The sequence below is a fragment of the Monodelphis domestica genome, chromosome 4, assembly GCF_027887165.1.
Source record: "Monodelphis domestica isolate mMonDom1 chromosome 4, mMonDom1.pri, whole genome shotgun sequence".
Classification (NCBI taxonomy): Eukaryota; Metazoa; Chordata; class Mammalia; order Didelphimorphia; family Didelphidae; genus Monodelphis; species Monodelphis domestica.
The window spans coordinates 432,815,536-432,828,321 of NC_077230.1; the positions used below are offsets into that span (position 1 = coordinate 432,815,536).

General features: G+C 66.9%; 2 protein-coding genes across 2 annotated transcripts; both read left to right on the forward strand.

Moving 5' to 3' along the window:
* Window positions 1-63: 63 nt before the first annotated feature.
* POLD1 (DNA polymerase delta 1, catalytic subunit) lies at window positions 64-10,511 on the forward strand. Its single transcript, XM_056825567.1, has 27 exons — window positions 64-217; window positions 339-550; window positions 752-865; window positions 936-1,100; window positions 1,186-1,311; window positions 1,566-1,734; window positions 1,815-1,896; window positions 1,969-2,098; window positions 2,217-2,383; window positions 2,467-2,571; window positions 2,672-2,812; window positions 2,887-2,997; window positions 3,649-3,840; window positions 4,025-4,113; window positions 4,182-4,298; window positions 4,383-4,496; window positions 4,568-4,715; window positions 5,256-5,351; window positions 5,425-5,562; window positions 5,635-5,810; window positions 8,996-9,148; window positions 9,229-9,331; window positions 9,424-9,556; window positions 9,638-9,751; window positions 9,914-9,966; window positions 10,064-10,161; window positions 10,304-10,511. Exons 2-27 carry the CDS (start codon window positions 340-342, stop codon window positions 10,407-10,409), a joined length of 3,351 nt encoding a protein of 1,116 aa, XP_056681545.1. The 5' UTR covers window positions 64-217; window position 339; the 3' UTR covers window positions 10,410-10,511.
* A 179-nt stretch (window positions 10,512-10,690) lies between these two features.
* Window positions 10,691-12,569, forward strand: SPIB (Spi-B transcription factor). Its single transcript, XM_056825631.1, has 6 exons — window positions 10,691-10,862; window positions 11,028-11,055; window positions 11,166-11,241; window positions 11,370-11,551; window positions 11,644-11,791; window positions 11,903-12,569. The coding sequence occupies exons 1-6, from the start codon at window positions 10,840-10,842 to the stop codon at window positions 12,196-12,198; spliced, it is 753 nt and encodes a 250-aa protein (XP_056681609.1). The 5' UTR covers window positions 10,691-10,839; the 3' UTR covers window positions 12,199-12,569.
* Window positions 12,570-12,786: the final 217 nt, after the last annotated feature.

A 12,786-nucleotide genomic window follows, 5' to 3' on the forward strand; every position in this document is an offset into this window, starting at 1 on the left:
GACGACGTAACGGGGATGCCCGGTTTCGGCTTCCGCCACACTCGGCCCGGCTCCGCCCCCTACGTGAAGAGCGTGCCTCGCGCAGAGGAGTGACCAATCAGAGTTCAGCCACGCCGAGACGGGGCGGGGCGGCCTGCGCGCGCAGGGGTCAAAGCGTGCCGGCGCCGGTGGCGGGAAACGTAAGCCTGAGAGAGGGGAGCTCAGTTCCGGGTGACGAGTGAGTGACTGCGGGTTCTGGGGAAGGGGCGCCGGGCCGGGGGGATAGGACGGAACGGGGCGCGAGCCTCCCCGGCTCGGACCCCCAGTCAGCAACGCCGCCCCGCTCCCCCCTCCCGCAGCATGGAGTCGAGACGGCGACCAGGTACGGGGCCGGGGCTGCCCGGGGCCAAGCGGCCGCGCGGAGGTGGCGGAGCCTGGGCCGAAGAGGACGAGGCGGCCCCGTCCCAGTTCGAGGAGGAGCTGGCCCTCATGGAGGAGATGGAGGCCGAGCGGAGGCTCCAGGAGCAGGAGGAGGAGGCACTGCAGCTGCCCCCAGACGGCGCGCTGGACGGTGAGCCCCGCCCCCTCCGTCCCTGGCAGCTGGGGCCCGAGGCCCGGCCTACTTGGAGGGTGTCCTGGGCTGGCTGGGGAGGTAGTGAGCTTCCCATCCCTGCAAGGGCCAAGGGGGGCTCTTCCCCGGCTCCTCCTGGCTCGGCGTCCCCCAAGATCCTCTCCTGTGTGCGAGCCACAGAGCCCTCGTCTCGGTCCCCAGGGCAGCTCCCCGCGTCTGCCCGGGATGCCCGATGGCTCCGGCCGAGCCCTCCTGCCCTGGACCCCCAGGCCGAACCCCTGGTCTTCCAGCAGCTGGAGATCGACCACTACGTGGGTGAGTGGGGGGGTGGGGAAAGGGGGGCGCCCTGGGCCTGGCCCCCCCTGAGCCCCGCTGTCCTCCCCAGGCCCCCCGCTGTCACCGCCACTCCCAGGGACCCCCCATCCGGCCCCCGGCCCCGCCCCCGAGTCGGTGCCGGTCCTGCGGGCCTTCGGGGTCACGGACGCCGGAGTCTCCGTGTGCTGCCACGTGCACGGCTTCGCCCCCTACTTCTACGTGCCGGCGCCCCCGGGTGAGTGAGCGGCGCCACAGTCCGCCGGGCCTGTAGGGTGGGGTTCCCAGGGGCCCCTCCGGCACCCCTGCCTCTCCCCCCACAGGCTTCGGCCCCGAACACCTGAGCGACCTGCAGCGGGAGCTGAACTCAGCCGTGAGCCGGGAGCAGCGCGGGGGCAAAGAGCTGAGGGGGCCCGCCGTGCTGGCCCTGGAGCTGTGCTCCCGCGAGAGTGAGTGGGGGGGGGCATGGGAGGGGGCGGTGCCCATGCTGGGGCGGGGGAGGGGCGGTGCCCGTGCGGGGCGGGGGCGGGGCGGGGGAGGGGGCGGTGCCCATGCGGGGCGGGGAAGGGGGGCATGGGGAGGGGCGGTGCCCATGCGGGGCGGGGGCGGGGCATGGGAGGGGGCGGTGCCCATGCGGGGCGGGGAAGGGGGGCATGGGGAGGGGCGGCGCCCCCGCGGCCACAGCTCCCCTCCTCTGCCTCAGGCATGTACGGCTATGTGGGTCGGGGTCCCTCCCCCTTCCTGCGGGTGACCCTGGCCCTGCCTCGCCTGGTGGCGCCAGCGCGGCGCCTCCTAGAGAACGGCATCCGCGTGCCCGGCCTCGGCTCCCCCAGCTTCGCGCCCTACGAGGCCAACGTGGACTTCGAGATCCGGTGAGTGGCCCCGCCCCCCTCGCCCCTGCCCGCCCGGGGCCGCCCGGCACCTCCTGACCCCGCCCCCTCCCCTCCACCAGGTTCATGGTGGACGCGGACATCGTGGGCTGTAACTGGATCGAGCTCCCGGCGGGGAAGTACCGGCTGAGGACGGAGGGGAAGGTGAGGCCCGGCCTCGGAGGGGGGGCTGGGCAGCCTCGCGGGGCTCCTCCGCTGAGCCGCCCCTCCCCCCAGGCCACGCTGTGCCAGCTGGAGGCGGACGTGCTGTGGTCGGACGTGGTCAGTCACCCCCCGGAGGGGCCCTGGCAGCGGATCGCGCCGCTCCGGGTGCTGAGCTTCGACATCGAGTGTGCCGGGAGGAAAGGTGGGGCGGGGGCGGGGCGGGCAGTGGGCGGCTGGCGGCCCCCCTCACGGGTGGGGAGACCGAGGCCTGGGGAGGGGGGCGGGGCAGGCGAGCCCTGGTCATCCCCGGCGCCCCGCAGGCATCTTCCCGGAGCCCGAGCGCGACCCCGTGATCCAGATCTGCTCCGTGGTCTTGCGCTGGGGGGAGCCCGAGCCCTTCCTGCGCCTGGCCCTGACCCTGCGGCCCTGCGCCGCCATCCTGGGCGCCCAAGTGCGCAGCTACGAGCGCGAGGAGGACCTCCTTCAGGTGACGGCCCCTCCCCCGCCTCCAGCTTCAGGGCCCCCCAGGGACCTCTGGGGCCCCCCTGACCCTCCCCTGCCTCCCGCCAGGCCTGGGCCAGCTTCGTGCGCGCCCTCGACCCCGACGTCATCACCGGCTACAACATCCAGAACTTCGACCTGCCCTACCTCATCGCCCGGGCGCAGACGCTCAAGGTGCGGTGGGTGGGCAGCCCTCCCCTCCCCCCCTCCCCATCAGGCCCCTCCCCCTCCCCTCGGCTGCCACAGCCCCTCCCCTCCGCCTCTCCCGCTCCAGGTCTCCGCCTTCCCCTTCCTGGGCCGCATCTCCGGCCTTCGCTCCAACATCCGGGACTCGTCCTTCCAGTCCAAGCAGACGGGCCGCAGGGACAGCAAAGTGGTCAGCATGGCCGGCCGGGTGCAGATGGACATGCTGCAGGTAGGGGGCGACGCGGAGGGGGCGGCCCTCACTTAGGCGCGGCCCCCACTCAGGCACGCCCCCCCCCCCCCCAGGTCCTGCTGCGAGAGCACAAGCTGCGCTCCTACACCCTCAACGCAGTCAGCTTCCACTTCCTGGGCGAGCAGAAGGAGGACGTGCAGCACAGCATCATCACTGACCTGCAGGTGCCCCCGGTGCCCCCCCCCCTCTGCCCCGTGCCCCCCCCCCCTGCTCTGTCCCTGGTGCCCCCGGTGCCCCCCTATACTCTGCCCTGGTACCCCCCCCCCCCCCCCCCCCCGCTCTGCCCCGGTGCCCCCCCCTGCTCTGTCCCTGGTGCCCCCGTGCCCCCACCTGTGCCCCCCCTGCTCTGACCCCGGTGCCCCCGGTGCCGCCCCCCCCCCCCCCCGCTCTGTCCCTGGTGCCCCCGGTGCCCCCCCCTTCTGTGCCCCCGTTCTCTGCCCCGGTGCCCCCCACCTTCTGTGCCCCCCGTCCTCTGCCCCGGTGCCCCCCACCTTCTGTGCCCCCGTTCTCTGCCCCGGTGCCCCCCCCTTCTGTGCCCCCCGTCCTCTGCCCCGGTGCCCCCCACCTTCTGTGCCCCCCGTCCTCTGCCCCGGTGCCCCCCCCTTCTGTGCCCCCCGTCCTCTGCCCCGGTGCCCCCCCCTTCTGTGCCCCCCGTCCTCTGCCCCGGTGCCCCCCCTTCTGTGCCCCCCGTCCTCTGCCCCGGTGCCCCCCCCTTCTGTGCCCCCCGTCCTCTGCCCCCGTGCCCCCCCCTTCTGTGCCCCCGTCCTCTGCCACTACCACTAACCCCTTCCTCCGTGGCCCCGTCCTCACCCCAGAACGGCAACGACCAGTCCCGCCGCCGCCTGGCCGTTTACTGCCTGAAGGACGCCTTCCTGCCCCTGCGGCTCCTGGAGCGCCTCATGGTCCTGGTCAACGCCGTGGAGATGGCCCGAGTCACGGGCGTCCCCCTCGGCTACCTGCTCACCCGGGGCCAGCAGGTCAAGGTGGTGTCGCAGCTGCTGCGGCAGGTCAGCCGCGGCTCCGCCGCCTCCGCTCCCTCGCGTTCCAGCCTCCCCCCGACGCCCGGCCTCGGTTTCCTCCCCGGGATCTCCTGCCCGCTCTGCGGTGGGGCCGTTCCCTGTGCCCGGCGGTGGGTGGCACGGGCGGGGCTCCCACCTTCCCGCCCCCGCCCACACCCGTCCCTCCCCGCAGGCGGCGCGCCAGGGCCTGGTGATGCCGGTGGTGAAGACGGAGGGGGGCGAGGACTACGCGGGCGCCACCGTCATCGAGCCCCTCAAAGGGTGAGCGGGGGGGCAGAGGGGGCTGGCTGGGGCCGGGGGAGCCTCGCTGACCCCCCGCGTCCCCTCAGGTACTACGACGTGCCCATCGCGACGCTGGACTTCTCCTCGCTGTACCCGTCCATCATGATGGCCCACAACTTGTGCTACACCACGCTGCTGAGGCCGGGGGCTGCCCAGAAGCTGGGGTACGGGGCCGCCCGGGGGGGCACTGTGGTGGGGGCCAGCCTGGGGCCCCCTCCTGACGCAGGATGCCTCGCCTGCCTCCACAGCCTGACCGCTGACGAATTCATAAAGACCCCGACGGGGAACGAGTTCGTGAAGGCGTCGGTGCGGAAGGGGCTTCTGCCCCAGATCCTGGAGAACCTGCTCAGCGCCCGGAAGAGGTGGGAATGGCCCCAGGCCCCCCGCGGCCCCCGGCCCCCCGGGGCCCGGCTCTGACCCCCGATCCCCCCAGGGCCAAGGCTGAGCTGGCCAGAGAGACGGATCCCCTGCGGCGGCAGGTCCTGGATGGGCGGCAGCTGGCGCTGAAGGTCAGTGCCAACTCTGTGTACGGGTTCACCGGGGCCCAGGTGGGCAAGCTGCCCTGTGTGGAGATCTCCCAGGTAAGCTGCGTGACGGAAACCGGGGGCGGCAGCACGGGTCCCCCAGGAGGCCGCTCCTCAGGGAGGGTCCTCGTGTTCTCGGGGCTCAGCTGGCCCCCTGCAACAGTCACATCCTTTGGTCCTGGGTCACCCCGGGAGTAGGTGGCGGACTCTGGGGCAGCCCCCCCTTCGCTTGTGGGCCCTCTAGCTTTGCCTCTGCTGGGATTTGATCCAGAACCTCCTGGGCCAGGAAGGGGAGGCCCTGAGTTCAAGCGTGGCCCTGGCTGCTCCCCTGCCTTGGCATCGACGCATAGTCCTGACCGAGGGCGTTAAACTGCTGCCGGGGAGCTGTTCTCTAAGGCAGGAGCCCCGGGCCCTGGGGCGTCCCTCTTGAGGCTCTTTTGGGAGGCGGGGGGTGCAGGGAGGCGGGGCGTAGGAGATGGACAGATAGACAGGAGGAAGTCATCAGGAAGATGGAGGAGACGGGCCCCCGGGGGCAGGGGGCAGGTGCCGGGCCTGGAGCCACGGGACGTCCGGCCTCCTCTCCTTTCTGGCCCTCAGAGCGTCACGGGCTTCGGGCGCCAGATGATCGAGAAGACCAAGCAGCTGGTGGAGTCCAAGTACACAGTGCAGAGCGGGTACAGCGCTGATGCCAAGGTGAGGGGGCGGGCCGGGCCAGCCAGGGGCCCCCAAGGCTGGGGCCTACCTCCACACGCCCGCTGCTTCGCAGGTGGTGTACGGGGACACGGATTCTGTCATGTGCCGCTTCGGAGTCTCCTCGGTGGCCGAGGCCATGGCCCTGGGCCGAGAGGCGGCCGACTGGGTGTCCGGCCACTTTGTGTCGCCCATACGGCTGGAGTTTGAGAAGGTAACTGGGGGCTGGGGGTGGGGAGGGGCTTTCCTGGCCTCCGGGGTCACCCTGGAGCTCTCCTGCCTCTAGGTCTACTTCCCCTACCTCCTCATCAGCAAGAAGCGTTATGCTGGCCTGCTCTTCTCCTCACGCCCGGACACCCACGACAAGATGGACTGCAAAGGCCTGGAAGCCGTGCGCCGAGACAACTGCCCACTTGTGGCCAACCTGGTCACCTCATCGCTGCGCCGTCTCCTCATTGACCGGTCAGTGCCCAGCCCCCGAGGAGCGGCCGGAGGCAGAGGTGGGGGTGGGTGCCGGGGCCACCAGGGAGCATCAGGGTGGCGTCTGTGATGGCTGGGTGGCACAAGGCCAGCTCAGAGATCCAGGGGCCTGGACCCAGCACTGGGTGTGGCGTGAAGGGTGGAGGAGGAGACATGGGGGAGGAGGAGGGGGCTGATCACAAGGCCAGGAAGATGAGGGAGATGTCCAGGTGGAGACAATTGGCTGTTAAACGAGGAGATCCCAGCTGGTTACCCTAGTGAGAGACAAACAGCAAGACAGGCAGAGATGGGGAGCCGAGTCACAGACAGACACCAAAGAGATGACACTGATGTGAGAAATGAGACCCACATGTGAAAGAGATGAGACACGTGAAAGATGAGACAGACGTGAAAGAGATGAGACATGTGAAAGACGAGACACAGACAGACGTGAAAGACGAGACACAGACATGTAAAAGACGAGACACAGATGTGAGAAATGAGACACGTGAAAGAGATGAGACACGTGAAAGATGAGACAGACGTGAAAGAGATGAGACATGTGAAAGACGAGACACAGACAGACGTGAAAGACGAGACACAGACATGTAAAAGACGAGACACAGATGTGAGAAATGAGACACGTGAAAGAGATGAGACATGTGAAAGATGAGACACAGACAGACGTGAAAGACAAGACACAGACGTGAGAAATGAGACACATGAAATACGAGGCACAGACCTGAGATGAGAGACAGATGTGAGACGACACGTGAAAGACGAGACACAGATGTGAAAGAGACGAGACACATGAAAGACGAGACACAGACGTGAGAAATGAGACACGTGAAAGATGAGACAGACCTGAAAGAGATGAGACATGTGAAAGATGAGACACAGACAGACGTGAAAGACAAGACACAGACATGTAAAAGACAAGACACAGACGTGAGAAATGAGACACGTGAAAGATGAGACAGACCTGAAAGAGATGAGAGATGTGAGAGACAAGACATGTGAAAGACGAGACACAGACAGACGTGAAAGACAAGACACAGACGTGAGAAATGAGACACATGAAATACGAGGCACAGACCTGAGATGAGAGATGTGAGACGACACGTGAAAGACGAGACACAGATGTGAAAGAGACGAGACATGTGAAAGACGAGACACAGATGTGAAAGACGAGACAGATGTGAAAGAGACGAGACACGTGAAAGACGAGACAGATGTGAAAGACGAGACACAGACAGATGTGAAAGACAAGACAGACAGACGTGAAAGACAAGACACAGACGTGAGAAATGAGACACGTGAAAGATGAGACAGACCTGAAAGAGATGAGACATGTGAAAGATGAGACACAGACAGACGTGAAAGACAAGACACAGACAGACGTGAAAGACAAGACACAGACATGTAAAAGACAAGACACAGACGTGAGAAATGAGACACGTGAAAGATGAGACAGACCTGAAAGAGATGAGAGATGTGAAAGAGACAAGACATGTGAAAGATGAGACACAGACAGACGTGAAAGACGAGACACAGACGTGAGAAATGAGACACATGAAATACGAGGCACAGACCTGAGATGAGAGACCGATGTGAGACGATACGTGAAAGATGAGACACAGATGTGAAAGAGATGAGACACGTGAAAGACGAGACACAGATGTGAAAGAGACGAGACACGTGAAAGATGAGACACAGATGTGAAAGAGACGAGACACGTGAAAGACGAGACAGATGTGAAAGAGACGAGACACGTGAAAGACGAGACAGATGTGAAAGACGAGACACGTGAAAGAGACGAGACACGTGAAAGACGAGACACAGACGTGAAAGAGACGAGACACGTGAAAGACGAGACACAGATGTGAAAGAGACGAGACACGTGAAAGACGAGACAGATGTGAAAGAGACAAGACACGTGAAAGACGAGACACAGATGTGAAAGAGACGAGACACGTGAAAGACGAGACACAGATGTGAAAGAGACGAGACACGTGAAAGACGAGACAGATGTGAAAGACGAGACACGTGAAAGAGACGAGACACGTGAAAGACGAGACACAGACGTGAAAGAGACGAGACACGTGAAAGACGAGACACAGATGTGAAAGAGACGAGACACGTGAAAGATGAGACAGATGTGAAAGAGACGAGACACGTGAAAGACGAGACACAGATGTGAAAGACGAGACAGATGTGAAAGAGACGAGACACGTGAAAGACGAGACAGATGTGAAAGACGAGACACAGACAGACGTGAAAGACAAGACAGACAGACGTGAAAGACAAGACACAGACGTGAGAAATGAGACACGTGAAAGATGAGACAGACCTGAAAGAGATGAGACATGTGAAAGATGAGACACAGACAGACGTGAAAGACAAGACACAGACAGACGTGAAAGACAAGACACAGACATGTAAAAGACAAGACACAGACGTGAGAAATGAGACACGTGAAAGATGAGACAGACCTGAAAGAGATGAGAGATGTGAAAGAGACAAGACATGTGAAAGATGAGACACAGACAGACGTGAAAGACGAGACACAGACGTGAGAAATGAGACACATGAAATACGAGGCACAGACCTGAGATGAGAGACCGATGTGAGACGATACGTGAAAGATGAGACACAGATGTGAAAGAGACGAGACACGTGAAAGACGAGACACAGATGTGAAAGAGACGAGACACGTGAAAGATGAGACACAGATGTGAAAGAGACGAGACACGTGAAAGACGAGACAGATGTGAAAGAGACGAGACACGTGAAAGACGAGACAGATGTGAAAGACGAGACACGTGAAAGACGAGACACAGATGTGAAAGAGACGAGACATGTGAAAGACGAGACAGATGTGAAAGAGACGAGACACGTGAAAGATGAGACACAGAAACAGACCTGAGTCACCATCAGACAGATGAGGGACAACATTGGAAGTTGGGGGGCTGCAGTAGGCCAGCAGAGGAGCCCGGGGCCCCAGAGAGGTCTGGCGTGCATTTTCCAGGGCTGATGGAGGGGTGGGGGCCCAGCTGCCTGGTCCTTCGGTCCGGCGGTCGGTGTGGGTGGGATTGTGGGATGGGTCTCTAGGCTCTGACCCTTTGTACATCAGGAAGTTGTTTCCTTGGCCTGAGGCCTGGGTCCCTTTTGTGTCTGTCCTCGCCCAGGGACCCCCTGGGAGCCGTGGCCCACGCCCAGGACGTCATCTCGGACCTCCTGTGCAATCGCATCGACATCTCGCAGCTGGTCATCACCAAGGAGCTGACCAGGGCCGCGGCCGACTACGCGGGGAAGCAGGCCCATGTGGAGCTGGCCGAGAGGTGGGCCGGCGGGCCGGGGGCGGGCCGGCGGCCGGGCAGGGCTGCTCCCAGAGCCACGGGTGACCCTTCCTGTCCCGCAGGATGAGGAAGAGGGACCCAGGCAGCGCCCCCAGCCTGGGGGACCGAGTGCCCTACGTCATCATCAGCGCGGCCAAGGGTGTGGCAGCCTACATGAAGTCAGAGGTGGGCCCCCCACTGCTCCTTTGCAGCCGGGTGGGGGTGGGGGCTTCCCTGGGCCAGGCGGGGCCCTTCTAGCGCCCACTGCCTCTCCCCAGGACCCCCTGTTCGTGCTGGAGCACAACCTGCCCATCGACACGCAGTACTACCTGGAGCAGCAGCTGGCCAAGCCCCTGCTGAGGATCTTCGAGCCCATCCTGGGGGAAGGCCGGGCGGAGGCCGTGCTGCTGCGTGAGGGCCGCGGGGTGGGGGTGGGGGGGTGGGGGGGGCCGGGCTGGGCCAGTGGCGGCTGAGCCCCCCTGTGCCCCCCAGGTGGCGAGCACACCCGCTGTAAGACGGTGCTGACGGCCAAGGTCGGGGGGCTCCTGGCCTTCGCCACCCGCAGGAGCAGCTGCATCGGCTGCCGGGCCGTCCTGGGCCACCACGGTGAGGGCGGGCGGGCGGGCGGGCGGGGGAGCCTCGCCCGCCGGGTTTCCCCGGGGAGTTTTCCCACACACAGGCTCCCTTGTTCTGGGCCGGGACTTTCTGGGGGGGGGGGGGGGGCGGCGGCCCCTCGGCCAGCCTGACCCCCCTCTGGGCCTGCTCTAGGAGCCGTGTGCAAGTTCTGCCTTCCCCGGGAATCGGAGCTCTACCAGAAGGAGGTGAGGGGGCGGCCGGGCCGGGGGACCCTCGGCGGGCGCTGGGCGGCCGGGCGGCGCCTTGCCGCAGCCGCCCTGCCCTGCCCTCCCCCGCCTCTAGGTGGCGCACCTGAGCGCGCTGGAGGAGCGCTTCTCGCGCCTGTGGACGCAGTGCCAGCGCTGCCAGGGCAGCCTGCACGAGGATGTGCTGTGCACCAGGTAGGCCGGCCTTTCCCCTGGGAACGGGCGGGAGCGCCGGGTTCCCACAGGCCGCCCTCGGGCTTATCAGGCTGCGGCGGGCGCGGGGAGGGCAAAGTCCTGGGAACGGCCCGGTAGGCGGCAGCGCGACGCCCTCTTGCAGCCGCGACTGCCCGATCTTCTACATGCGGAAGAAGGTGCAGAAGGACCTGGACGACCAGGAGCAGCTGCTGGCGCGCTTCGGGCCCCCCGGGCCGGCCTGCTGGTGACGACGGACGGACGACAACGGCGGGGGGGGGGGGGGAGGGGGGGGAGAAGCGGCAATAAAGACTCTGGGCTCGGACCCTCGTGTGCTCTGTGTGTCTGGGGGCCCCCTGAGCCCATTTTACCCAGAGGGAGACTGAGCCTGGGGCCTCCCCGCCCCCAGCCGAGCTTCCTCGTTCCCAGGACAGAAGAGCCCCGCCCCCTCCCCAGGTGTCTCCGAGGCGCCCCCCGCCCCCTCCAGCCCGGCGCTCCGGGTGCCCCCCCCCCGCCCCCCAGTCACGTGAGCCATTGAGCAATCCCCCAAGTGCCGGCCCCCCCTCGGAGGGGATTTTCGGTGAGGTCACTGGCCCCGCCCCCGGCCCGGCTATAAGGTGATGGCGATGCCAGGTCGGAGCCCAGTGCCCGCGCCCGTGCCCTCCCCGGCCCTGCTCCGCCATGCTCGCCCTGGAGGCCGCGCTGTAAGTGGGGCCCCGGACCCGAGGCCGCAGGCAGCCCCCTCCTTCCGCTCTCCGGGCACTTTCCCACGCTGGCTCCCGTTCGCTTGCGCACCTCCCCTGGGGGCGGGGGGCCCGGGAGCCCGGGTCCGAGCGCGGAGCCCGGGCCGACCCTTTTCCTCTCGGCAGGTTGGAGGACTCGCCCTTCTCTTGCCAGGTGAGGAGGCTCCGCCCACGTTCCGGCGCCTGCCCCGGCGGGGGGGGGCGGGGGCGGCGGCGGGGGGCGGCCTCGGCAGGCCCGGCTGACCCCTGCTGCCGCCCCCTCAGTACCCCGACAGAGACTTCTACGATCTAGACTGCAGCAGCCACGCCGGCCCCGGCGCGGCCCCCGAGGGCTTGCTGGGTAAGTTCGGGCCGCAGCGCGCCGGAGGGTCCGAGTCCCCTCCCCCCCTCCCCTCCCCTCCCCGCGCATGCAAATCCCGGGGCGGCGGCGGAGCTCCGGCCCACAATCGCCCCTTTGTGCCCGGCCAGACTCCCCGTGGGGCTGGACGGAGCCCACGCCCAGCCTGGCCGCTGCCTACGAGCCCTTCGAGCCCTCGTTCCAGGGCCTGCAGCTCTCCTACCTGCCGCTCCCCTACGGCCCCGGGGGGCAGCCGGAGCCGGGCCTGGGCCCGGCGGGCAGCGCCTGCCTGGAGGAGACCTTCGGGGGCCAGGTGAGGCCCGGCGGGCGGGCGGGCGGGCGGGCGGCGGGCGGCGGGCGGGCCGGCCGCCGGGCCGGGCTCTGAGCCGCCCCTCCCGCCCCCAGCCCGCCGCCGCCTGGCTCCCCCAGTTCCCCCGTCCCGGCTTGTCGGAGGATGAGGAGTTCCCGCTGGACAGCCGGGCCTTGGAGGTGTCCGACAGCGAGTCCGACGAGGCCGTGGCGGCCGGAGGGGAGGGGAGAGCAGGCGACGCAGGTACGGGGCGGGGCGGGGCTCCCCTCGGGGCCCGTTTCCTCGCTGGCTGGCACTAAGCGGGGGCCGGGAGCTCCTGGGGGGCTCCGGCCTGACCCCGCCCCGTCCCCCCAGGCGCCCGGAAGAAGCTGCGCCTCTACCAGTTCTTGCTGGGGCTGCTGACCCGCGGGGACATGCGGGAGTGCGTGTGGTGGGTCGAACCCGGGGCCGGCGTGTTCCAGTTCTCGTCCAAGCACAAGGAGACCCTGGCCCGCCACTGGGGCCAGCAGAAAGGCAACCGCAAGCGCATGACCTACCAGAAGCTGGCCCGGGCCCTGCGCAACTACGCCAAGACCGGGGAGATCCGCAAGGTCAAGCGGAAGCTCACCTACCAGTTCGACAGCACCCTGCTGCCCCCCGCGCGGGCCTGACTGCCTCCCCCACCCAGAGAGCGGCCCGGGGGCCTCGGCGTCCCCGCGCGCGGCAAACCAGGGCTCCTGCCCAGGCGCCTCCCTCGGCGGGAGCTCCAGGGCGCTACTGCCCTCCCGGGCCTCAGTTTCTCCCTAAGGGAGTTTGGCCAGATGCTGTGGAGGCTCCGCCTTGGGGTCCCAGAGCTCACCAGGGCGTGTGCCGGCCCCCTGGGCCTCGGGCAGGGGCGGGCCCAGAGAGGCCAGAGCTCCATCAGGACCATGGCCAGGCCCCGACGGTCCTCCTTCCCAGTGCCTAGAGACCCAGCAGCCACCGCGCGGCCGGCTCGCTCCGCCAGGCAGCGACTTTGCAATAAAAGATGATCCCACTCGGATTCGGCCTGTTCCTTTGGGAGGCGGCGCTCCTGCTCTCTGCCCTTCTCCCGCTGTCTCCTCGAGGGCCCTCTGGGGCTCCCCCCCCCCCCTCCAGGCCTGCCTCTGTCTCTGTCTCTGTCTCTCGTCTCTCTGGCTCTCAGGTCTCCCTGCGGGCTCTCCTCCTCCCCAGGGCTCTCTCACTCCCCGGCGCCCCTGCTCAGCCCCGGCCCCGCTCCA

What these genes read in the sequence shown, in the direction of transcription:
- POLD1 (XM_056825567.1), top strand. Translation starts at nt 340, where the DNA reads ATGGAGTCGAGACGGCGACCAGGTACGGGGCCGGGGCTGCCCGGGGCC. An exon ending in CGAGTGTGCCGGGAGGAAAG is followed by an intron (nt 2,099 to 2,216) that starts GTGGGGCGGGGG and finishes GGCGCCCCGCAG; the next exon opens with GCATCTTCCCGGAGCCCGAG. An exon ending in CTGCTCAGCGCCCGGAAGAG is followed by an intron (nt 4,497 to 4,567) that starts GTGGGAATGGCC and finishes CGATCCCCCCAG; the next exon opens with GGCCAAGGCTGAGCTGGCCA.
- SPIB (XM_056825631.1), top strand. Translation starts at nt 10,840, where the DNA reads ATGCTCGCCCTGGAGGCCGCGCT. An exon ending in CTCGCCCTGGAGGCCGCGCT is followed by an intron (nt 10,863 to 11,027) that starts GTAAGTGGGGCC and finishes TCCTCTCGGCAG; the next exon opens with GTTGGAGGACTCGCCCTTCT. An exon ending in AGGAGACCTTCGGGGGCCAG is followed by an intron (nt 11,552 to 11,643) that starts GTGAGGCCCGGC and finishes TCCCGCCCCCAG; the next exon opens with CCCGCCGCCGCCTGGCTCCC.